General features: G+C 44.0%; 1 protein-coding gene across 1 annotated transcript; it reads left to right on the top strand.

The window, feature by feature from the left end:
* The first annotated feature begins 3,441 nt into the window (after positions 1–3,441).
* Positions 3,442–13,921, top strand: LOC139687064 (uncharacterized). Its single transcript, XM_071584169.1, has 3 exons — positions 3,442–3,477; positions 9,010–9,834; positions 13,845–13,921. The coding sequence occupies exons 1-3, from the start codon at positions 3,465–3,467 to the stop codon at positions 13,919–13,921; spliced, it is 915 nt and encodes a 304-aa protein (XP_071440270.1). The 5' UTR covers positions 3,442–3,464.
* Positions 13,922–25,715: the final 11,794 nt, after the last annotated feature.

Below are 25,715 nucleotides of genomic sequence, written 5' to 3'. Positions count from 1 at the left end.
TTTTAGACCCATGTGATTGGTCCGGCATCATAGAGAGTATTGCATCGTATACGCATACAGTATATCCTCAACAGATTCAGGTAGATGCCGGTGGAGGCAATTCTAAACCCCTATCTTATCTCGCCGTCCCGAAGAGCCTTCTAGCCGAGCTTATTCGTCCAGCCATGCGTGGCCACCTAAAGCGGTCACACTGCAATGAAACCTCTGTCAGATTGTCTAAATACAGGGTTCGTCCGGAAAATAAGTGTACTGATTTTTTCCCGCCGCTCCAGGCGCGCCCAGCACCGCTCTGACGGGCTGCGATTGGAGGGTGTATGTTGGCAAGCGACGCTGAAAAAGGCAGTCGGCTCTGAGCTGTGGTGTAGTGAGGAGCTCTGTTAACGCAAACCTCCACGCTCGACCCACGTCACGGAACGCGATGCCGAAGGTTTTGGAGCAGCGTTATTCCATCAAATTTGCGGTAAAGCTTGGGAAATCGTCTACCGAAACTGTCGGTATGATTAACCAGGCTTACGGGGAGTCAGCCATGTCCAGAAACATGATCTTTCGGTGGCACAAGATGTTCGTGGAGGGCAGAGATGAGGTCGACGACGAACCACGGCCTGGACGCCCATCAACGACACTCACCGACGAAAATGTGCGAAAAGTTCGCGATGTACTGAACTCTGATCGTCGTCTTAGTGTTCGGATGATAGCAGAGCAGTGTAATGTGCCAAAAACAATAGTGCACGAGATTATTAGGGAGCAATTACAGATGCGAAAAATTTGTGCAAAGTTGGTGCCGAAAGTGCTCAGTGATGATCTAAGACTCAATCGTTTGGAAATCGCGACACAACTTGCGGATCACGGCAAAAATGATCCACATTTTTTAGAGAACGTTGTTTCGGGTGACGAGACGTGGATCTTTGAGTACGACCCGGAGTCGAAGAGACAAAGTGCGGAGTGGCACACCCCATCATCACCCCGTCAAAAGAAAGCTCGCATGAGCAAATCTCGGATCAAGGCGATGCTCATTGTCTTTTTTGACAAAAGGGGAGTCGTCCACTACGAATTTGTACCTGAACGACAAACTGTAAATGCTGCATTTTACGTCCAAGTGCTCGACAGGCTTCGAAAACGAGTCGCCCGCGTTTGGCCAGAGATCAAAAACATCTGGCGGCTGCATCACGACAATGCGCCGTCTCACACCGCGCTTGTCGTGTCGGACTTCTTGGCCAAGCACGGCGTGGCAACGCTGCCGCACCCGCCCTACAGCCCGGACTTGGCACCACCGGACTTCTTTCTGTTCCCGAAGATAAAGAGGAGTTTGAAAGGAACGCGATACGGGACTTTGGACGCCGTCAAAGAGGCCGTGACGACGTGTCTTCGAGAGGTTCCCGATGATGCCTTCGCGGGAGCGTTCCAGGAATGGGAACGCAGCTGGAACAAGTGTATCGGCTCACAAGGGTCCTATTTTGAGGAATATTAGCTTAAGATATGTAAAAGTGTAATAAATTTTTTTTCCTGAGCTCAGTACACTTATTTTCCGGACGAACCCTGTATGTTCAATGAAGACTGTTTGGGAAGACCCGACTGAAATGCCTGGCGTTAAAATTCGCAATATCAAATCTACTTCTGACTGACGTATTTATTACTAACGTTAAAACTGATGTCGGCGATGAAAAGCGACACAAATGTTGACAAATTAAACTCATATTTTGATATGCGATAAAAAAATCTCTGTTATCTTCACTCAGCATTAATAAGACATGATATAGATTCAGATGTAATGTGGTGGAATCGATCCTTCATAACAGAAAAAGACGCATTTTCCCGCTTGCCTTAGCTTTATCAGTGGTATCGATGGAACTACATCATATCCAAGAATTTGTCAATGTCGAAGATAGTGCCAAAAACTCATAATAAAAATTAAACCGGTTTGAAATTGCATGAATCTTTTTCCGTTAACATGAGCAGTGTTTTTTTAGGATTCCAAATCATGATTTAGGTTTTAAATAAATCTTATTCGCATCGCAATCGCAGCAACACTAATACTTTCAACATTTCAATCAATAAAAATTACACGATGTGGGGATTATCTCTCATACGGGTGCTTAAAAAAGTAAACCGTTTCCTGGCGTGCACAGCCTCCCTTTCATTTGATGAACTCCGCTTCCTTCATCCCATCCAGCTCACCGATGGCCAACTTGCAAAGAATTTGATGATCAGATATGCACAATCTCCATTCAATAATTTCCCGCACTTGTTCATTAGAAAAAAAATACTTCTATAACAAATATTTGGTCAGTGTCCGCTTCAAAGTAGTCTAATTATCCCAACGTATACCTATGTATACACGTGTGTGTGTGCGCGTGTATATATATATATATATATATATATATATATATATATATATATATATATATATATATATATATATATATATATCGATTATACGGAAACACTCACACGAGTAGTACAATACTGGGACGGCACAATAGAACACAAATAGAAAAGCAACATTTAAATGGACACTCACAAGGTAAATTGTTCGAGCTTTCGGCCTTCTTCAAGTAAGACTAAGGCCTTGGAGAAGGCCGAAAGCTAGAACAATTTACCTTGTGAGTGTCCTTTTAAATGTTGCTATTCTATTTGTGTTCTATTGTGCCGTCCCGATATATATATATATATATATATATTTGTAAAGAAATTATCGTTTGGCTATCCCTGATGAAAGAATTCTCAAGTAGCGTGTCCCCTGGACTGTGAGCGTCCTCGCATCGTTTTCTGCAGGTCCTCTCTCGGCCGCCGTACCCTGGCAGGAGGGGGATGGTTGGTGTGGGGGGAGGGGGAGGCATCTGCCGGTGATCCTCTTCCAAGTGTATTTGGAATCGCGGGGAGAGAGAGAAAATGGGCCGCGGGGTGGGTGGGGAGGGAGGGCAGGGTTGTGCGGTGAGGGACAGCGAGTAGGAGGGGAAGGAAGACCGAAGGGAAAAGGGAAAGAAGGGAAGAGGCTCCGGGTTTGTTCCTTGCCGCGCTCTCCCCCTCAGTTGGCCGCGGGCGGCGTGGAGGAGGGCCGCTCTGGGGCGTGCTACTTGGTCGTATCTTGGACGCACGCACGGGCCTTTCTCGCCCTCCCCCTCCGAAGTCTTCTCCTCTCGACCGCTGCACATGCCGTGTGCACGCCACGGCCGCCCCTCTCGCACCACATCCGCTCGGACGGGCACGTGGATGAGCCGTGACTTAGCCGATCCATCCAGAGCGACCGAGTCGCCGGGGACCCAGTCGCCGACTCTCGCCGGGGACGCTCGTCGCGTTATGTCGTCCATCGCGCCGTGGCCGGAGCGGCGAAGGTGAGAAGATCTCGGTGCCCACGAGGGCGTCGCTGCCTCGCCGAGGAGGACTGCCCGCGTCCGTGGGGCACGTCCCGAGACGTGCGGGCCGGGCGGGAGGGGAAGAAGGATCACCGAGGCGAAGTGGAGACAATGGAAGCCATGGGTAAGGAGGCTGATATGTATTCCCACCTCGGAAGCCCGCCCTCGCCGAGCCCTCTGGAATCCTTAAGCTTCCCTCGGGCGAGGGGAGGTCGGCGGCGAGGGGCGTCGCGATCGGGGGCCGATCTCACGCCCCATTCTCCCCCAAGTGCGTGAGCTCTGGCGTGGTCGAACACACTCCACGCCGAGTTGCCCTCCCTGCCGGGCGATAAGATCCTACCGCGCGAACACTCCTCCCCTCAGCGTTCTGGTCGACGGCGGCGTCTTTCGTCCCGAGCCGCCGCAGTGAGGGCCATCTTCCCCGCGGGTCTCCCTGCGCTCTAGGTGTGGCCGGTGAGTCGATGGGATCCGTTTCACTGGTGCTGCTTTGACGTCGGCCCGGTGATTCGGAAATATGTGCTGGAAGCACTGACGATGCTGCTATTCTTCGGTGTTCAAATTGTAGTGTTGGCTGAATCCAGATTGATACTTTTCCGGTGCTGCACTTGATTCTTGAGTCTTCTTCGTATGTGCAACTCATTTGCACCGTGAACTCCTTGTAATACTTTTTTTCACCTAATCATAGTATCTCGTGGTCTGCGCTTTCTTCCAAGAATTTCGCTCCCGCTTTGTTGAGCTGTATAGTTTTCACAATTTTGGCGACTTTTCGTTCGTAACCGAACTCTTTAGCGGGTGTGCGTCCATTGTATGAATTGTTCAACGTATCTTAATGTGTGTTTTAGTGCAATCTCAATTATTGATGGAAACGTTTTGAGCATCAATTCCTAACTTTTAAAAATATAACTATCCAACTCGTAACGGGTTTTCGATTTGAGTTAACGAGTCAATCTGCTCAACACCCGGCTTTATGGTAGAGTAATTTGTATGCCTTGAAATTAACTTGCAGCGCATACTTAAATATTTGGTAGACTATTTAAAATATTTTAAGAAAATCACATTCCATTTTCAAAAATATGAAGGAAATTATCCATTGATGATGTGGAACAGTGTAGTAATTTCAAATGGTTAGCATCTACTCCAGAGTATGCTATAGCAGGCGGTTTGAGTCCACAACATAGGAAAATGCATAACGGGTCAGTTTATGCCATCATGATATTTTATGAATATCATAATGGACATAAATGCCGTGATCCCAGTTTTAATTAATCATTTAGGTGAATATTCCGCAACCGGCATCGGGTGCCCCTTAGTTTTCAATTTTTTTGCATTAATGGCTACTTTATAGTTTTAAGGACACTGGCCTATGTATAATTTGACACCATATACAAAGAGTACCGGACATATCATTTACCTGACTTTCCTATAAGTATAATCGTGTTTTTCAATAAAATGTTGCCTAATGTGTATTGCATAATATGGAAGGTGGTATTACATAACTGTAGATGTGCTACCAGTTTTGGGGTGTTTATATTTGTTGCTTACGGCAAAGATTCTCACGTAGAAACAAATGTTTTGCAGTGAAATAAAAATAGTAAATGACGTACATAGATTTAACGAAAGACGTTCTATGCGTTAGCATAACCTTATTTTCAATTCAGAGTCATGTCGTTTTGAAGTGAAATTTTGGGAGCCTCACTCATATTTACAAGGATGAGGAAATAAAACAATTTTCTGCAAAGTTGGATATCGGGGGCCTGATAGGATCCGATCCTGAGGCTTCATTAACTAGACGCGATGGGATGAGATTTTACAAATGGCCAATGGCCAATTTAAAACGACTTTCATTTGAAATAATTTACATAGCCTTTTTCCTACTCATTGTACTGTGCTCAATGTTCCCAAAGTCGAATACCCATGTTAGGTCACCATGGCTGTCACGAGTGAAAGAACTGCGAACTGGGGCCCTTAATTTTAAGCGGGAAGCATATTTTCCCGAGGAACTTCTAGAACCTTTCTTTTCGCTTTTTTTTCCTTTTTTCTTTGCGCACGTGTTTGTGTTTTATAGTTTGATATATATTAACATTATTAAACGTATTCTTTTTTCGGCAAATTCAGCAAAATTAAATCGAAGAGAGGTTAGCAAGCTAGGAGAGTTAAGCAAATTGGTAACATATCAGTCTCCTCAGCATGAACCCTACGTGAACCTATTCCGTTCATTTGAGATATGATGGGATAACTCTTCCCTGAAGATGTCGACGTAGAATTTTCAGCGTCTAGTAAGTAGCAGCCGCTATGCACATACTTTCGGATATTTCTCCATGCTCCGATGATGGGATGAGATTTTACAAATGGCCAATGGCCAATTTAAAACGACTTTCATTTGAAATAATTTACATAGCCTTTTTCCTACTCATTGTACTGTGCTCAATGTTCCCAAAGTCGAATACCCATGTTAGGTCACCATGGCTGTCACGAGTGAAAGAACTGCGAACTGGGGCCCTTAATTTTAAGCGGGAAGCATATTTTCCCGAGGAACTTCTAGAACCTTTCTTTTCGCTTTTTTTTCCTTTTTTCTTTGCGCACGTGTTTGTGTTTTATAGTTTGATATATATTAACATTATTAAACGTATTCTTTTTTCGGCAAATTCAGCAAAATTAAATCGAAGAGAGGTTAGCAAGCTGGTTAGCTAGGAGAGTTAAGCAAATTGGTAACATATCAGTCTCCTCAGCATGAACCCTACGTGAACCTATTCCGTTCATTTGAGATATGATGGGATAACTCTTCCCTGAAGATGTCGACGTAGAATTTTCAGCGTCTAGTAAGTAGCAGCCGCTATGCACATACTTTCGGATATTTCTCCATGCTCCGATAAATATTATGCTTTTATAAAAGCTCAGCAAATGTGGCATTGCTAGAAGACTTCGTAACGGTTATTCTTATTATTTAATATTTTGTCGTTGCAAGCAGTGTCACGAAACCAATTGCAGTAAATTGGAAATAGTGCAGTTTTAATAATGAATTTGGTACAACCGCCATTGGTTTTGAAATAAAGTCGAGTCTTTGAATATCATTAATTTTACTCGTGGGTGGATTTTGGGGAATTAAAAGGGAAAATGAACCTCCTAGAATTTCTCAACACAAAAATGTACTCCCACTAAACTATTTATTTTTTGGGGTAATAAATTTACAATGCCAAGTGTTTACTCAATTGTACATTTTGTTCATCTTAACTCCCCAAAAAATGTATCCGTAGGTGGGCACAATCGTTGTAATGGGTTAAAAAGCTTTTTTAACTATGCACTTTAAAAAGATTTTCAAGCATGGTTTCCCTAGTTGTTTGAAGATATACCTGTGTTCAAACAATGGTATTAGCACGTGTTCCTTTCTACTGTGGTTGCCTCATTGGTAGATGATGCATTTATAATAAGTTTTGTTCGGTAGAATCGGGTACACGCGGTAGTATTGGAAAATTTTACTATTTATAGCTATAAATGGTACTATTGGAGATATGAACTCAATTTTTATTTAAAATTCCTAAGACTTCTCTACATAGTCACCATCCAGAGCTTCCTGACCTTTTGTAGGCCATCATTGTAGAACCCGAAAACCATTGTTCCACCTCTTTATTGACGTCATTTGTGTTGTCAAATATCCGGACCTGTGATAGTTTTTGAGTTCTGGGAATAAGAAAAAAGTCACAAAAGGCGAGATCGGGAGAATAGGGCGGAAGTGGCGAAGTTTGAAAGCCACATCGCTTAGATTCGTCAACCGCACCTCGAGATGAGTGAGCAGGTACATGGTCGGCAAGAGAAGGATGCCTTCGGTGATCATACCACGCCGAGTTTCCTTTTCTAAGTATCGCGCTTTTTGTACAGAAAAAGGCACCAGTGATGATGTGACCCTTCTCCAGGTAGTCTGTTCAGATGGCTCCATGGCAGTCCCAAAAAACCGATAGCGTGGCCTTCCCTGCGGACTTCTGCACCTTACCCTTCTTGGGGGGAAGGTGGGTCGCTGTGCCTCCACTCCGCCCTCGTCTCTTTAACTCTGAATGCTATCGATAGGTCCAAGATGTATCCATTGTCGCCTGGCGACCAAAAGGTCTTCTTCACCTTGCCCCTAAAGTTGCAAAACCTCCATGGACAGGTCGCGCGCTGCTTGCTTCCTAAGTCGAGAGTCGGAGAGTCGTGGAACCCAGCATGCTAACACCTTTGACAGTTCGTCTTGAATAATTTTCCACACACAGCCGTCACTAAGATCGGTCCTATTCATGATCATTTGGATGGTTGCCCTTCGATCTGATAAGTCCACCACTTTCTTTGCAGTGGCAGAATCGCTTGTGAGTGATAGTCTTCCACATCTAGAATCGTCTGTGGGGTACATTTGGCCAGTTTGTAAATTCCTTTTCTGCCTCAAAACTGTGCCATATGACGGACTATCATTTCCATAAACAAAAATCTAGTCGTGGATTTGCCAGGCATTTAGAACTTTCAAATGAAAGAAGTTAATCACCCTGCCAATCTACCCTCACCATACTGCGAGTTACTTCAATCTACGGCTTACTGAAACAAAATCTGAGCAATAATAACTGTAATTGACGAAATTATCTACATTAAGATCAATAAATATGCTGGTATAATTTTATCCAGATATATAGGTAATTCCTTAGTAATAACTTCTTACAAACGAAATACCCACATGTTTCCCTGGGAAGTAATTATGTAGTTCCAATGGAGACGGAGAGTACTAACTGTGAAACAGATTTAGGACACGGACCCACTCGTAGCAGAAATCTTTATGAACATGCTCGTGCATACATCATCGCAATATATGCACGTAATATACAGTGTCGCAATCATACCAAAGAAATAAAAAACACGGAGAAATATTTTATTTTTGCGTGGAGCAGAATTTCAAAATATTGTTTCCAATTGCACGCGCATCACCCTTGAAATCAGGAACGCCTCCAAGGGGCTTCAATGGCTCTGCTTGATACATCTCATTCCTCTAACATTTTCCAAGAGTTAGAAGTGTGTAAACAATCATCTATGATAGATGTAGTTGAGTGGTTTGCAGTGGTTATCAATCGACCAAACCTGCTTCAGGAGTATTTCTGAATTCCACTCATGCTGGTTGATATTATAATTTCCTCGTAATCTTTTGATTATTGGCCTTTACCGCGCACTTCAGCGCCTTGAGCGTATGCCTCTCGGAACAACTCAGGTGTTTTCTAGCAAGATATAACTATGCCCGTCCATGCTCGTTTGATGGGAGCTATCCAACGCGCTCCATTGAAACTAAACGTGCGCAGATACGAGACGCACGAGGCATTCTGTTAACTCTAGGGACTTTCTCCCATGGAAAGCAGCCGAAAAGCCAAGGAGCTCAGGGGACCCCTGGGAAAAAGGGGAATAAGTGAGATGAATCCAAGGGGAACAAGGGACAGCGGACGTCCGGCAGGCAAAGCAGTAGATACTCCGCGTGGCCGCCTATTCTTCTACCGCCCTTCATCTCTTAGTGGGCTCTCCACTGATGAGGAAGTCCCGGAGCGTAATTACCAATTAGCCAGGGGGAAGAGTCATTTTCGGCACGGCCTCATTGCTCGTTGAATAAGGTTTGACATGTCTAATCGAAGCCCTCCCGTTTCCTGCTCCCCAGACAATCCGTCATACTTCACCCTCCCGGGCTCGGGGGTGGCATCGCTGAGGGCCGCCCGTGGAAGGATCCTGCGCATCATGGGAGCCGCCTCCTCCTCGTCCTCCACCTCGTCCTCCGGGTCCGCGGGGTGCGGCGGCGCCCGGGGGCACTCGGCTCCGGTCACCCCTACCTCCGAGGCCTCCACGCCGCTTCGGTCCCCCTCCGGATCTGCCTCCCGGAGATCCTTCCGTTTCCTGGTGCCCTCCCTGGGAGGCGGCGGGAGCCGTGGGACCCGGGCCGAGATCCGCCAGTTGGTCCTGGGACACCCGCGGATACCCGCGGACACTGAACCTGCGGGCGACGAGTTGCCTCCCCGGCAGCGGCTCTGCAGCGGCGAGCGGAGAGGCTCCTCCAGGGACTCGGACTTCGCTGACGACATGGTGTACTACAACCTCCCGGCTCCGCCGCCGCCCCGCTCGGAGGGCGAGGGCGGAAGGGGGGGTGAGGCTTCCCGGGGGGACGAAGGGGATGCCCGGTATTACAACTTGTGCGCGGGCCGGAGGCGGCACTCCATTGGCACATTCGTGAGCCGTGAGCGGTTTAAGGGGGCGCCGGGGGCTCGCGAGGAGTCCACGCCCCGAGGAAACGTGACATGGGGGGCGAGAAGAAAGGCGGAGGAAGGAGAGGGGGCGGAGAGCCAAAAGGGGTCCGTGGGGCGCGGCCGGGGGATCGCCAGGGGCGTCGGCGCAGCGGATATGGTCCCCACACGGTCCATCGGGGATGCTTCCGGGGTGCTCGAGTGGAGGCACCACGTGAGGAAGAGATGCCACCGGTGCAGCAGCAAAGGTGAGTGCATTTCTTCTTTTCGAATGGGGTGGAGCTGGGGAGCGAGCCTTGCGCTCGAATCTGCTCTCGGACGACCTACTATGAAGCATAGCTTAGAAGTTCTTTCTTAAAGGAAGAAACGAAACTGGAGAGGAACAATATTGCGAGTCCATATTCGAATTTTTTCGATGCGGAATCGTCTGGAGTAATCCTTGTAGTCTCAGCCGGTCTCGTTTAGCTCCAGAGTCGGTTTTCACATTAGAACTAACCGGCGCGGAGGTTAATTGATATGGGTGCATCAGTCAAATGTGAGTTGGACTTCGAATACGATGCAGTGCAGCCGCGACTATGGAAGCCATCCCCTTCCATATTATGCTGAGGATCTAAAGCGCCGATTGCGATTGTTAACCAGTGGTAAAATGCCGTTAACATAAATGAGATATGCTATTCGATTCCTGTTGTTCCTATTTCTCGTACTTTTTTCCTTCGTATCGGTATTTTACCACCTTGATCAAAAAGTTCCCGGAATAACCACCGTGTGGCGCTCCCATCGTTCCGATTTGAGTTCTGTTTTTTTTTGTTAAATTGGTACATCTGTTGTTGATATTCCCTTTAAATCTTAGTGTCATAACTTGATATTTGCAAAAGTTACGTAGCCAAGAGTACATCTATCTCTGTGTGTGTTGGCGATTTTTTACAATTGCAGAAATGGATTTAAATTTGCAACAACGAACTTGTATTAAATTTTGCGTAAAAAACGGATTTAGTGGCGCACGGACGTTGGAAATGTTGGAAAAGTGTTTCGGCAACGATTCTCTAAAAAAACGGTCGTTTACCAGTGGCACGAGCGGTTCAGAAGTGGTCGTGAGTCAATCGAAGATGATGAACGCAGTGGCAGACCATCGACATCGAAAGTCGGTGAAAAAATTGATAAAGTAAAAGAAATGTTGGTCAATAACCGCAAATTAACCATCAGAGAAATAGCGGAGGACTTGAACATTGCCTATGGATCCGCCCAAGACATTGTGGTTAATGATTTGGGTTTCCGTCGTGTAGCAGCAAAGTTGGTGCCAAAAGACCTCAATTTCATGCAAAAAAGAGACCGTGTTGACGTCGCAAAAGACATGATTTGCGAGGCTGAATCCGATCCCACATTCATCAAAAGGATCATTACTGGAGACGAGACGTGGGTTTATGAGTACGACACGCAATCCAGACATCAGGCAAGTGAATGGCGTTCACCAAATGAGCCGAGACCAAAAAAACCACGTCGTTTTCAGTCAAAAAAGAAGGCAATGCTGACGGTTTTCATGGATTACAACGGTGTAGTGCATCATGAATTTTTGCCAGAAGGCCAGACAGTAAACAAAGAGTATTATTTGGGCGTTATGAGACGTTTGCGTGAAGCAATTCGCCGAAAGAGACCAGAAATGTGGGCAGAAAACTCGTGGATTTTGCACCATGATAACGCACCGTCGCACAGTGCTATCATTATTCGTAATTTTTTGACGAAAAATGCAACAAATACCATCCAACAGCCACCGAATTCACCTGATTTGGCTCCCTGTGACTTCTTTCTGTTCAATCGAGTTAAAAAACCACTACGGGGAACGCGTTTTAGCAGCCGAGAGGAAGTAATGGAAAAATCGCAGGAAGCACTGATGGACATACCGAAAACCGAATATAAAAAATGTTTCGAGGATTGGATCAAGCGCTGGCATAAGTGTGTTGCAGTCGATGGGGATTACTTTGAAGGGGACAATATAGATTTAGATGAATAAACTTGTATTTTTAATTTTCTGAATAAATTCCGGGAAATTTTTGATCAAGGTAGTATTCAAGAGTGTGTGATATGAGAAAAATTTCAGAATCGGCAAAAACTCATGAACATATACTTTACTCGGGGAATAACAAATCAAGCAATGTTTTTTATGTCTACTCAAGAGTGAACATAATTATGATGTCAGTAAATAGGTTATTACCCAGCAAACTGGCCAGCCATGTCTCGGCTGTGAGTTTCCAGAGAATCGACTCTGTTTTGAGAAGGGTGTCCTCGGGCAAGCATCGGATTACTCTCTGATGTCCTTTCGACCATTTGAGTCGTAATTAAAATATTGCGAAGCGAGTATGCACATCCTCCTTCATTTAATTCTGAAGCCACCACTGCATTTGATGCAAGCAAGGGAGTTACATTGATTCTTTTAATCAGCTGCTGATTAAACCCTTGGGTATCAATTATACTTTGTCTGCCGAATCAGCCCTTTGGTTGCGCATATAATTCTCTGGAGGCAGAAAGAATTTCATATTAGTAGCTAAAGGGAGGGCTTAAAACACACTGCCGAACCATCTCGGATAGTCAGATCAAAGTTTTTTACGCAGTTGACGAATGATACATTAACATGAATTTTGATGACATTTATTCGCTTTTGTGCTGAAATATTCGACGTTATTATGTAGTGATTATGCAAATATAAAATTTTATTGATTAAGTTCCCTACTCAGCGGTCAGTACTGGGCCCTGTCACTAGAAATTCTGCATCCTTCCCCAAAATTTGGCAGCCTTGTTCATGACATCTCTCCGTTACGACTTTGCATGAGATACTGCGTGTCGTAGCGGAATTACTAAATATCTAGGTTTCTACTGTTTCCTTCGTCAATTTCATGGTGAAGTATTATTTTGCAAACTTCATGGCTGAAAGCGCCTACGGAAATGTATCCAGTGCGTTTTTAGTTAACGAAAATAAATTCAAATGGCCGGAAGTGTGAATGAAAGGGCTTTTCCCTCGCATTTCATTACATTTTCGCAAATGCAATAACATTCCCAAAAATGATTATGATAAAGAAAGTAGAATATTGAGTCACACACAGGTAATCTGCCGATTAAAGGTGGGCTTAGGATGGCCCATGACTAGGTTTACTTTTTACATATCGCGTGCATTTCCTCTTGTTTGCCCTTGATTATTTCTTTGGTCTATTTTTCATACTTTCTGTTTACCTTCTTGCTCCACAAGATTCCTATCCTCTTACATGCTCTTCTGCGCTTTCTTCCTTTCTTTTATTTTTCCTCCAACACCCACTCCCTTCGAATTTCTCCGAATCTCTCATCTCACACCATGCGTCGTCGGCCTTCTTTCTCCCTCTTCGACTTCCTCTCTCCATTCGTCTCAATATCCACCTCTCAGGTGCCTCTAATTAATGCTCATCCTCTAGTTTCAAAGACTTCTACATGTTACCCTGGAAGTCACCGCTTGTGTGTGTGTATGGCAGTGGCTGATTTCACATCAGGCATGCGCCATCAAATTAAAATTTACCTTTATTGTTGGTTACCAATCAACATATAAAATATTTCTAATAAAAAAGTTAATTTTAACTTCAGCTACACGCACCGTGATGTAAAAATGTGAAATAATTATCCACGCACGTGAGACTAGCCACTTGTAACAAGAAGAAACAAAAAGAAAAAAAACAGGTTTCGGATCTACAGTGCTGGAATCCATATAAAATATTTAACTAATTTTGACCGATCTTATTGAAAATTTTTACGTCTTTAAATAGTTCTGTTTTGAGAGCCTATCCCTTATGTCTCCATAGTTACCATTCATGTACTATCACTTAGATTATCATTGCTTCTTTGATATTTCATTTCAATTGCAGCTTCCAAGTTTGACTTTTGCATTCAATGTTCATGTGTCTTTATGCAAACATATTGATTAATTGAAGATATTAACTGAAGTTGTGGTCGAGTCTGCCTTGATGGCGAAAAATGTAAATCTCACTGATTTTCACTCTCTGGCTCAATATTCCGCTCGCCGTCTCCCCATATTCATTCAGTGCTGTGGCTACCTAATGGCGACTCTCCTCCCCTTGCTATTAATTGCTCTTTCATTGAAATCAAGGGGAATAATGTATAATAATTTTCGCATCAGCAATGTCCCGCCAACAGTCCATCTCACCTCGCAGAATGACAGATCACAGATCTTTAAAGTATCTTTCTTCAGTTTTCTCTTTAAATGATTACGTTCTTGCCTCAGAATTTCCCCAGCATTCCATGTCTCCATCCAATGGTGCTATTTCATTCAGTGCCCGCTCATCTTCTGTTGTCAACTAGGTTGTGTAAGGATTTCGTTGGACTTCCACGCGGCCATTCTTCCCCAGCCCCGCTGCACGTCTGGACATCAATTCCACTCGGCCGAATACCACATAAATTGGTTTTCTGTTGCCTTCTTACTAATGTTTTTAACATGACACAGTCACTTTGTCCCCCCCTGAATTCCGAATGAACATCGTATTTACGGTGTTATTTTCAAGTGTTATGTAAGGTTATGACGACGATGCTTAAATGAAGGTATTCTATCACAAGTCACAACAAAATATGTGACTCTAGTGTGGCCGAAAATGTAAAATACAACATCAGGTCCACCTCATTTAGATAACGTGGATTCAGATTCGTCTGTCCTATTGGCATCCCATGAGTCTCAGATTCTTGGGTAGTGGCTACCTTCTCCCAATGGTGAGTGCCAACTGTTAGCTGCCCTTCGTGCCCCTGATAGCTTCGCCATCCATGACAGTGACTTGGGAGGCGTCGCAGGAGTCGCCCTATTCGTTGGCTCGCCTCCAACACCCGCCGTTCTCGGCCTCCCTCCACTTAAAATGCCCATTGCTTCATCAATGGGCCGCGTATTTCGGCAGGGGGGGAGGGTGGAAGGAGAGGCGGTGGCTGGGGGTGGCCTCCCTAGAGGTGCTCGGCATCATCGCCTTCCCCTCTGCCCAACTGGAAGTCGACAACGACTCTCGAAAATTTCCTCGAGCCGTGCTTCGGGTGAATTCAAATGGGATGGCATATCATCTCACCCCGAGGTGGATGGGCATTTTTATTCATCTACCAAAAAAATTGAAACAGTCTAAAAAATATAACATATATTTTCTTTTTCTTCTGAATTGTATCGGGATAATTATTCAAGGCCCTGATACTAATTTCAGTACCAATATAGCGAAAAGCTAACTTATAATGACGGGTACTGTAGTTTTTAAGACTGAGTTCAAGCTGGTCAAAAGGGAGTTTCGTAGTGTCATAAACATTTATGTGTACTACTCGCCATTTCTTAATTTAGAATATAAACTGCTGATTACAGAAATATATTATGTAAAGAATATTATGAAACGCAAAAAAGCTGCCTAAACACTAGGATGAATGATTAGTTTTTTGGCCATAAAACTGCGACTGGGCAATATGGGCCATGCTACAAGCATACGTTTACATAAATCCCGGCGAAAGAATTTATATTTCAATTAAATGTAATTGTATTGCCTCGTTAAAACATTTCAGCATAGTAATTATCATTTATTTTTGAGCATCAATCATTTTCAATTGCAGTTTTCTAAACGGAAATAAGATAGAAGTGATTAAAACATAGATTGAGACCAAAAATAGCGTTATTCACTTTCATGTTTTTAAATGTTAACGACTAATTGGAAAACAACCTAGTGGACCTTTTAAAATCCGTGTTTTATCCAAAAGGCTTACAAGGGTAACCATGAACACCCAATGCCTGAGTAGAGGAAAACACAGGAGGTAATTGAACCCGCTAACTCTGGATTAGGGGGCGGGAGCCTTCTTTCTATCCCAGAGGCACGAGATCGATAACTATCGATACAAGTAAATGTGTAAGTAATGCTTTGTCGTCATTTATCAGAAATTCATCTTTACACAAAAATTTAAAAAAATGTTGGAACCAAGTTAAATTGTTGAGCTCACTGACCCTGATTTCGACGAAACCTACATACTACATTGTACTTGAGAAAGTGCTTATTCCAAGGAGAAATGAATCCTAAATTCGCGAAACAAGTAATTGGAGAGGATTATTGGAAGGAGTTCATCCCTGTATCGCTACATGAAAAAAGGTAATGGTGCTGATTTGGACTGTGAGAACAATCAGAAGTAGAATTGCCAAAAGAAAAGAGAATCCCTAAAGAGGATATATGTTCCTTTTCTTTCTTATTCAATTATATGGCTAAAATTATCACGAAGGCCTGCTCCAATTCCGTGCAATGAGGCTTTTCGATTACACAGTGTTTCAAAATTAAAATTGAACGATGAATACAATTGCAGTGGCTTTGAACTCTATTTAGCCCAAGTGCTTTTAGAGACTAACAATTTCCGAGAGCCTTTTACACTCTTTTGTTTCGCAGTAGCAACTCATTACGAATTGGGACCAGGAATTCGTGTAATTTCACTAATTATATCTCTGTGGCCGACCTCAAGTTCACCAGCCATATTGAAGAGGAGACTTAACTGACGCCAAAGAACGCCTCCTTTTCGCCCGAATATCCCTTCAATATGATTGAAATTTGCGTAGTTATTGAAGTGTGAAATCCAATAGCGACGATTTTCTCTCTTGATAACCATGAAGCCTCTGCGGCCGGGCCTCCACGGAGGGAAAGTCAATTAATTAGTTGACGCCCGAAGACCCACGCTGTCAGGGGATTATGGGGAAGAGATTTAGTTGAGAATAGAACATTTGGGGAAGCAAAATAATTTATGTTCCCGAAGAAGGTTGTAAACTAATGGTAGAGGTTTAAAAGAGGCAGAAAGATCCCTCGGAGGTGGCGCGAGACGTTCCGAGGTGCGTAAAAGTTTTACATTCAGAAAAGTTAATAAAGTCAAAAAAGTACTGACAGGAATGGATTTGAATAAGTATCATGGACTACGAGCTTTATTCACATGAGAGTAACACCATTTCAAATGCAATTTGTGATGTTTAAAATTTTTTCATAAAATTATATTGCATCGAAGCTAACATGTTTCCATCATTATTATTTTTATTGTAAGTGTGTGTATATATATATATATATATATATATATATATATATATATATATATATATATATATGATTTTGATGAAGACGATCGTGAAATTTTGAGCGTCGTGACCAGACTGAAATTACAAATATGGCAGAAATTATATTTTAGCCGCTTTGTCTTCTGAAATTACGTTTCGGTTTCATTGCATTTGATGAATCAAATAAGTTATCTAATCACTGAGGAAACCGGAAAAAGTTAGGGAAATTTTCGAGATCAAGATATCCGAGCTTCAGGGAAAATTCGCGTTAACAGTGATTTTTTGAAGGACCGACGCAAAAATTACCCCTGACCAAAGAAAAAATCATGGAACTGCATATTTCAACGCAAATTCTCGGCGGTAAAGAAACAGGAAATCGACGGTTTGGAAAATGTTGTGTTCCCGCGAAGAATGATACTTATAATTGATTCGTAAACAGCATCGAATCTTCCGACTCATTAATCCGAGACGTAATAATACTCTTACGCAGTTAGTGGTTGACAAATTTGACGATCTAAACAGATGCGATTGAAAAATTAAATTCTATTTAATTAACCTGCGTTTGTTTTTTGTCTATCAGCGAGGCGGTTATGCATTGAACTTGACGTGTTTCGAAGGAAAGAGACAGGGAAGATACCGCAAGCCCAATTACAGTTTCCACTCCCAGCTGAAGATCACTGGGTTAGGTGGAGCAGCATAACCGCAATGATGTGATTCAAATTGCTATTGGCGAAGTTAACATGTCATTATGCATCACAATAATATTATTGTATAGATTTCTCTTGTATGACAGCATCACAATTATGTTTCTTTTGCAGCATCGTCTGAGCTTCACGCACCTAGCTGGAAAGGTTTTTAGCAGGTATGACAAACTAACCTGGAGTACGAATCTTTCTTGAGATAATCAGCGCTTGTCCAATGCGTAAGTAGAATAAGGCTACTGGTATGATACACGCGGAGCGAAAATCACATCAGACTCTCAATGAAGACGATCAGATACTTAGCGAGCACTGTTTCCAGTGACTGTGTCTCTTGCCGCTTTCGAAGCCAATACGGTAACATTGTATTGGATCAGGCCTTCGATTTCAAAGATCGTTACGTGCAGTGAAAATTTGGCGTTAACGAAAACAAACCTCTTTTCATTTTCCGCCACCTCCTCATAAAAACCTTTTAATGATTGAAGTACTGTCGATTTTTCGCCCACACTGCGGTAATACTTATGGTTCATCCAAGTTTTGCCATTGAAAATTGTTAGCTACTAAATTTTCGTTGTTTTTACAGGATAATTAATTTATAATTATTTCCGTCCGTACCCCCTTTTATCTTGTATTCAAAGAGAATGAAATCTTCTGGCGATAGGAACATACGCCATTTCGCAATTGGTGATAGCAGCATGAACGTTTCATCAGGATTTTTTGGTTGGCACCACCAATACCAAGCTAACCACCGTGGTATAATTCGGATGGCATTTTTTGGGAGATGCGGCCACTATATTTCACTCGTACTTTATCCTGGAAAAGGAAAGCTACGAGGTCCTCGTAACTTCGAACTTCCGAATTTCTCATGCGTAGCAACCGGCGGTAATAAGAAAAAATGAGAATTCATTGAGAAAACCATCATCGTAATTATAGCATTTAGTGGCCAGTTTTCTGAAATGCCCCCCACATAGATAGGTAGGAGATAGGTTAATCCTTTTATCGCAAGGGCAGTGGTAATTTTGTGGTCAGCAATGATACGTATTTCCTGCCTTATGTCCCATTTGACTTATCCCGTGTGGTGCAAACACTAAATTCACCGCGAACGGTGAATCAATTGCTCGCTTTGGTACGTGAGTTGGCCATGACTTTGTAAAACTGGGGTTGTTGCGGGTTCGGCGGTGCGGGAAACCGCCAAAACAAACGCGGAGGTTTGCCTTTCTCTCCCGGGAAATATGCATCCAGGATGAACGTAGGGCCCAAAGGAATCACGCAATTCGACTTGGTCATGGCCGTCACTCGTGGATTCAAACCCAGCAGACGCAAGTGACCTCAACTGCCGGGTGTGCACTACAGCATTACGCGAACTCAGGATCTTCTTTTCAGCAAAATCAAAACTAAAATAAAAACATGAAATGTATGAAAATGGCGAAGGGGGAATCGAGGGAAGTTGACCGTGTGTGGCATGCGAGATCCCTGCGATCCGATTGTAACCGCGTGCCGAATCCGGGAAACCAGGAGAAACGCAGCCGCTGGTGGCGCAGGGAGATGCGTCCCCACCCGAAATCTTCCGAGGGGGTTGAAGAGGAGGTGGAGGAGGAGTAGGTGGAGGAGGAGAAGGTGGAGGAGGAGAAGGTGGAGGAGGAGAAGGTGTAGGAGGCGAGGAGTCCTCGAGAAAAGGGCGGGAAAGTGATTTGCGTCATTTTTCGCCCATCCCCTGGCCCAGCACTGTCGAACTGTTGTGGGTGTCCTTCGACACACGTATCATAGATTGATTGCCCCGGCTATTTTTGCCATGCATGGTGCCTGGACTGGAGACATTTCTCATTCAACAAAAAGTAATTAGCCCTTTTGGTTTTTATGTGAGGGTGAAAGCCCCATCGCATTAACCCGTGTGGTGTGTGAAATTCGTACATCCGGGTATTGACTGGGGAGGGAATTTCCCTGTGACTTCTGGGATTTCCGATGAATTTATTAATTTCAATAAAGGATAGTACTTGGGTCCTAGATAGGGCTGATCAAGCCAAGGATTTAACCTCTCGGTTCCCCTATTGGTAGGCGATAATTCTCCCAATAGGCTTACGTGCCAGCAATTTAAATTCGCATTGGGATTTTTCTTGTGCGTGACCCACCGGCGGCACGATGCTGTCAGTTTTTGAATTTTTGTGGTAAATGGATTTTTTTCTTAGCGCGAAAAGAAACACCGACGCTTCCGTGTGATATGTGGCAGGCCAGCGGCGTGGTGCGTGGAAGGGGGGAGTCATACACGGTGCGCGCAGAGTTGTGATCACGTACCGTATATGATATAGTGGTAGTTACGAAAAACATCTTGTATATGAGGCAATAAAAAATTACGAGAGTAATATTTATGGGGAAAAAACGATCACCATTGGTAGAGGAATAACGCTATCGAAGAAAAAAACTTGCTTGTATTAAAAATATCTATTATATTTAAGCAAGAGTGATACAAAATTCCATCTGCTACGGTCAAAGAAAAAAGATGAAACAGGCCGAAGGTGTTAGCACCTACTACCTGTTTTATAAGAAATATGCAAATCATCGAAGTTAATGCCTATCTAGGCCCCTCTGTACGCAGGTTGTGGGGAGAATATGTCGCCAAACGTCGCCTCGGCATCGCCAGAAAGCGTCTGACCTAACCGAGAACTGAGCCTTCGGAGAAATTGCAAATGCAGTGAAATTCAGATTTGCAGAGTTTTATGTATGATTGTCTTGGTAGTGGGGCTCGGTTTATCAAGCGGCTCTCTTTACACGGTTACTGCCCCTGGGGAAGCCGTGCCTGGGAGACGTTGCCCAGGGATGCCACGTGGCTAATCGTGCAGTGGTCACGACTCGCCGCGTGCGGGCACGGCATCGCGCCGTGTCCGTACGCCTCGTCGCGGAGTCAGGAAATACAATGGCCCTTTGATTATTAGGCAAGTGTCGGTGCATCGTATGTGACAAGGGATGACGGCTTCCTCAGTGCAATTCATTGCCGTCCGCGACTTATAAGGCGATCGGTTCAGCAGCTGAGTAATGAGACCTCAACTCTTCATTCGCTTCAGCTTTGGCTCCGCGGGAAGGCTTTAGAGGGTTAGGCTGCGAAATCGGTTATGAATCACAGATATGCGCCGTAGAAGTTGAAACAACTGATGCTACTGAGCGAATTGACTCCATTTTGATTGAAATTTATTTGTTTATTTAATGAGTAAATTTGGTGAGATTGAGACTATTGTCCCTTCTTTCACCTACCCCCTACATATTACATAGAACACAATAACATGCACCCAAGCCCGAGGTGGTGGAAGACCCACCTAGGCGGGACTCGAATCCGCGACCTCCGGGTTGGCGGAAAGCTGTGGAATGTGCCGATGTACTCGTATGGACACCATATCGATATTCTGTTCAGGTTGATTAGGTGTTCAATGTTCCATGACCCGAAAAACTAAACTCTAATAAGGCAAACGAAACAAATTCATACTCCTTAGTATCCTACCCCGTTCTCTCAGGAATTAATGGTGATCGGAACATTGCACCGTACCGCTTTTAGGTGGAACTTGGACGTAAAGAAAAGGCTGACCTCTGATTTTGGTCGGAACGCCAGAGCTCTAGCCACCGGGACATCACACTGCCCCGTTCCAGTACATCGAGGTTCAAATATCATCGTTGATATGCCGATAAGGACGACAACGGCAGTAAGAAGATATATGCTATTTTGTCACAGTACAAAATAGATGTAGACATATGAAATTAAAGTAGTTTGGTTTATAATTGCAATGGTTACCCACCCAGAGGGTCTGTGTTCAAATCTAAGCGGTGACACAATTTTTCCGAGGTGACATATTGAGAGCAATTGGAGTAAGTGGAGTGAGTCGTGCGTCAGGTGGGAAGTTAAACAGTGGACCCCTCGGAGTCTTTCTTCAAGAGTAGGCTAATTTCGACGCCGGGTTTCTCTCCAGGTGAACGACACCTAGAAAGGTGTCGTTCACCTTCCCTAATAATTGCTACTTAGCGATGTGTTCTTAGCAACGACCGAGGCTAACCTTTGGGGACGACGCCCCCCTCCACTCTTTTACTTTCCACTCCAAAACATCACAAGCAACACACTCATCCTATAACCCACTGTCACGTGATTAAGTCCTTTCTCCTTCCCCTTAACTTTCTGAGGCTTGTAAATTTCATAATACTTACGTCATGTTGCCGCATTGCGACGAGACGAGAGCCGTAACAATTGAAGACCGGCTGCATTCCTTTCAGTGCGAAATAATTCCACCCAATAACATCCGGTAACAGTACACCTTCATGTACCTCTTATTTCACAAGCTAGCGTGGTGGCATCTGGTAGGGGATTTGGGGTCACCAATCAGTCAATTTGTGTTCAATGGCATTCGGGTGGTTCATATTCTTGTACGTTACGTTCCTTACTCTTGTGGTTAAGAGTTGTGCGTGGGAAAAGTGAAATCTCTGTGTCGATCGGTTTGACACCCAATTGTCCTTCTTTACGTGGTCCCGCCTACCAACGTGAAATGGATGTGAGCTACCACAGTCCTCGAGAGACCTAAATATAGGGTGGCATTTTTAAAATTGCGAAAAGGAAATCATTCTTTCTGTGGCAGGGTTAAACTCAAATTTTTTGTATTTACCTAAAAGAACTTTAACGCGAATGACATTTCTGTCTGTGCGATCTTTTTCGTCGATATTTATGAACGGAGCCGGTATTCGTTCGTGGCCCCCGACAACGAACGCCACGTCGATTCAGCGTCGCCAACGCCACGTTGCTATTTTCTCGCATCGAGATTTCAGAACGCACGCTGGGTATCCATCGCACGGCTCCATCTCTCCTCGCACGGATTCCATTCCGGCGATTCGAGAGCGGAGCGGGCCGGGAGAGGCAGCTTCGGATGGTCCCCATTCCGCCGAGTGAAGCGACGCCAGAGCACTTCTTACATGCCGCAATCTCGGCGCTGAGTACTCGCCCGAGCACTGGCCGTTTTCCACGTGTCCTCGAGTGCCCCATGTGCGGGCGGGTGTGGTGGGAGGGCGGAAGTGGGGTGCGAGAGCGTTGGCGCCCCGGGGAGGAGACGGGAGGCCGGGCTGCCGTCCCGGGAGGGCTGGAGTGGGAGGAGGTGGGGGAGTCGTCGGAGGGCTTGCTCGCAAGATGTGCGTGGTTTGAAAATGGCATCGGCAAAAACACTTGAGAGTCGAAAGACTGCTCATATGATTTCATGGAATGTTTCCGTGTCACTCAAAATAGTAAACTCGAGTGGTCCCTGCCTCTTGGCGGTGAGAATGACGTGGGTTAAATGGTATGTACCTGGGTGGCGTCTTAAACAGGAGCCCGTGGAAATTTCAAATTTGAAAATATGTTTGCCATCTCGGTTGGCTTATGTTAGACGAAAAGATTCGTCTAACTGGCTAGTTGATTTGGCGAACGTAAGGATTTATACTGCCGCCGGTATGTATTTAGTTACGGAGAAATACATTGAATTCTTGACCCGGGTACAGGCAACCGGTTTTCTTGTAGTAAGTACCACAGTGGTTTTCACTTTTCCGCAGTGGTTCCGTACACGTCGTGCTAGAATTGGTGTGTTTGACAGAATCGTTAAATTTTAATCTTTTAGCTAATATAGCCGGACGCCTAGTTTCGATTTAGTTATGATTGCGTATCGTACGAGGGAAGAGTGAGTCCTTGAATCTGTCGGAGATAGTGACCGTAATAATTACCTCTGTATCGCAAAAAATCTCAGGCGGCCTGTACCGTGTAAAACTCTCGCAAGTCTACGTGAATGAAGGGGTCTAATCCAGCCTAATCCCTCCAATGTCCTCGTCACGCCCACTCTACCCATAGAAGTTTCTAACAAACATGGCGGAATTTCTCAGAACCTTATTCAAATCTTCAGTCAACCCCATGGATCCCAGATACCTCGCACGCATTCCAAGTGCGGCCTTATTGAAGTGGAGGAACACATCTCTCCTGCCCTGTCATTAGATTTTAAAGTGGGATCCAGCAAGCGGAAAATTGCAGCCCATGTAGGGACTTCAATGTTCTGCTTGGTTCAGATTTTCTTCAAGAAAACAAAGAACTACTCCTAGATCCAAATATAATCTGATTTCTTTCGAGATCCTGAATTCAGAGGCACGTAAAGGGAATCGCGGCTGAGTTAAAAGTCCCAATAAAGTAATCTAGTTGCTCATTGAGCCAAGCGTTGATCGGGTTAGCACGGCTTGGAAGGGAATGGTAGGCGTTGATGGGGAATGGGGGGATTTTGTCGGGGCATGGGAGTGGACGTCGTTCACCTCCGGCCTGTCCTTTCATCGTGCAAAGAACCTCGCAATCGCTCTGGGGTGCATCATACATACGACCGAGGAATCACCAAAGGTAGCGCATAGCATACAGGAACGTATGAAGTGCTTAGAATTATTGGTTGTTAGAGAGTAGGTCAAATAGTGGGAAGTCACATCGCAAGCATTCCTCGGGTCTTCCATGGAAAAATTGCGACAAGAATGACGGAAATCGTAATGAAAGGTTAGACTTAGTAGACGAGAATGAGGAGGGGAAAGTAATGCCTGGAGTGGAGGAGGAGGAGTGGTCATAGCTGATAAAGATGTTCACGAAAGCATGAGTGAGTATTTCTGTAATGGTAACGAAGGGGGTGTTTGGTGCTTAGGTCGAGTAGAGTCCACATTTCGGCCTGCCACAGACCTCCCGATTCCGGAGATAGATACATTTTAGAACTAGTAGAGGTCGCTAGTATGAATACCCATTTGATTAATAAGACAGTTATTCTTGGAGGGGATTTCAATCTTCAATCTTGTAACAGCTATATTTTTATAGCAGGACGTTAGGATAAGGAGTCGTACGAGTCACTTCTTTCTACTTCTATATCACATTCGTGAACCAGTCAGTCGTAACACTTACCAGAAGAAATAATACTCGTAATACAATGGCAAATAATCTCTCTGAAGAGGTCCTAAATACAGCAACATTTGAAGGACTTAGTGATCACAGGATAGTGAACACTAAGAATTACATTCAATATGATTCCTGAGAAAAATCAGATATAAAAAAGAAAGATTTACTTTGTTGACAGGGGCCGATTGCGACGGATTAAGGTCCGAGTTGCAGCAGTATTACAAATTATTTGAGGAAATTAGTATCAACAGAGACGGTGAGAGATTGTAGAGTGTTTTTCTTGAAGCCACGCGGTCTTAAGTAGAAAAATATATGCCTAGTAAATTGGAAAGTGACAAGAGGGAATCTAGCTGGTACAATGTGCAAGTTCGTAAGCGATAGAAGTTTCCTATAAGTGTACTTTTGTTTTACTGACTGATTTTATCTATTATCTTTTGTGATTACTTGAGACTTGTGTTCCACCTGACACTGTCTATCCGCAAATGTAAATTTTAATAATAGCAATAATAAATAATACGCCGCCAAATAGAGCGACGTTCGAAAATGAGGGGAGTACTCAAAGACGAGTCTTGCAATAATGGAAATGCAATAATAGAATGCTATAAAACGGCTCAAGCTTTAGCATGGGAAGCAGGTCGTTAACCGAATTAAAAAATAAACGATTGGGGGAATATTTGGGCGATAACCCAAAAGCATTTCGGTTACATGTACGGGAGGTTCAGGGAAATAAGTCGACAATACAATCCCTGAGTAGCAACGGAGAAAATCTAACCACCACTTTGGAAAAAGCTGGTACGGTAGATAACTATTTTCTTAGCGTTTTTAATACTCACCCGCCGGGACTATTGTAGTCGCTATCTGATCGCTTCCATGACCCAGTGTCTAAAATTGTAATCTTTTCTCTTGGAATCGAGCGCCAAGTTAAATCAGGCATCAGTCAAAACAAATCGCCGCACCCTGGTCGTATACAAGGCGATGGCATCATAAATAGTTGTTCGTTTGGAAATAATATTTATTAAAAATATAATATATGTAAACTAATTTGGAAATAATATTTGGGTGTTTTTAATTGTTTCTATTGTTGTATCATTTTTAAAAGTCCGATGTGGTAAAAGGCCGAAGCGCTGTTTACGGATTAATATGAAATTAATATATCCCAAGTAAACGTAACAGTGCAAAAATACTGGAGAGTATTCCGTATGCCATGACCATATTTGACAAAGGCGATAAATACGATCCGAGTAATTTCCGACGCATCTCCCTCACATCCATCTCATGCAAAACCATAAACACGTAATTGTAAGTTTAATCATGGGTCATCTCGGTTCTCTGAGTTTACTGATAAAAACTAACTTGGTTTCCGTAACAGTGGATATTGCGTGACCCAACTGACAATTTCGTTCATGGTCTTTTGGTTGCTGGCGAAAATTATGTTCAAGTCGACGTTATATTTCTAGA

The sequence above is a fragment of the Hetaerina americana genome, unplaced genomic scaffold (assembly GCF_022747635.1).
Source record: "Hetaerina americana unplaced genomic scaffold, ioHetAmer1.1.p SCAF_16, whole genome shotgun sequence".
Taxonomy (NCBI): domain Eukaryota; kingdom Metazoa; phylum Arthropoda; class Insecta; order Odonata; family Calopterygidae; genus Hetaerina; species Hetaerina americana.
Note: the sequence above shows the minus strand (reverse complement) of the source record. Positions and strands in the feature narration are given on the sequence as shown.

Excerpts from the sequence above, each read along its gene's own strand:
- LOC139687064 (XM_071584169.1), top strand. Across the intron at positions 9,835-13,844 it reads CCACCGGTGCAGCAGCAAAG|AATTTCCCCAGCATTCCATG; the intron begins GTGAGTGCATTT and ends TTCTTGCCTCAG.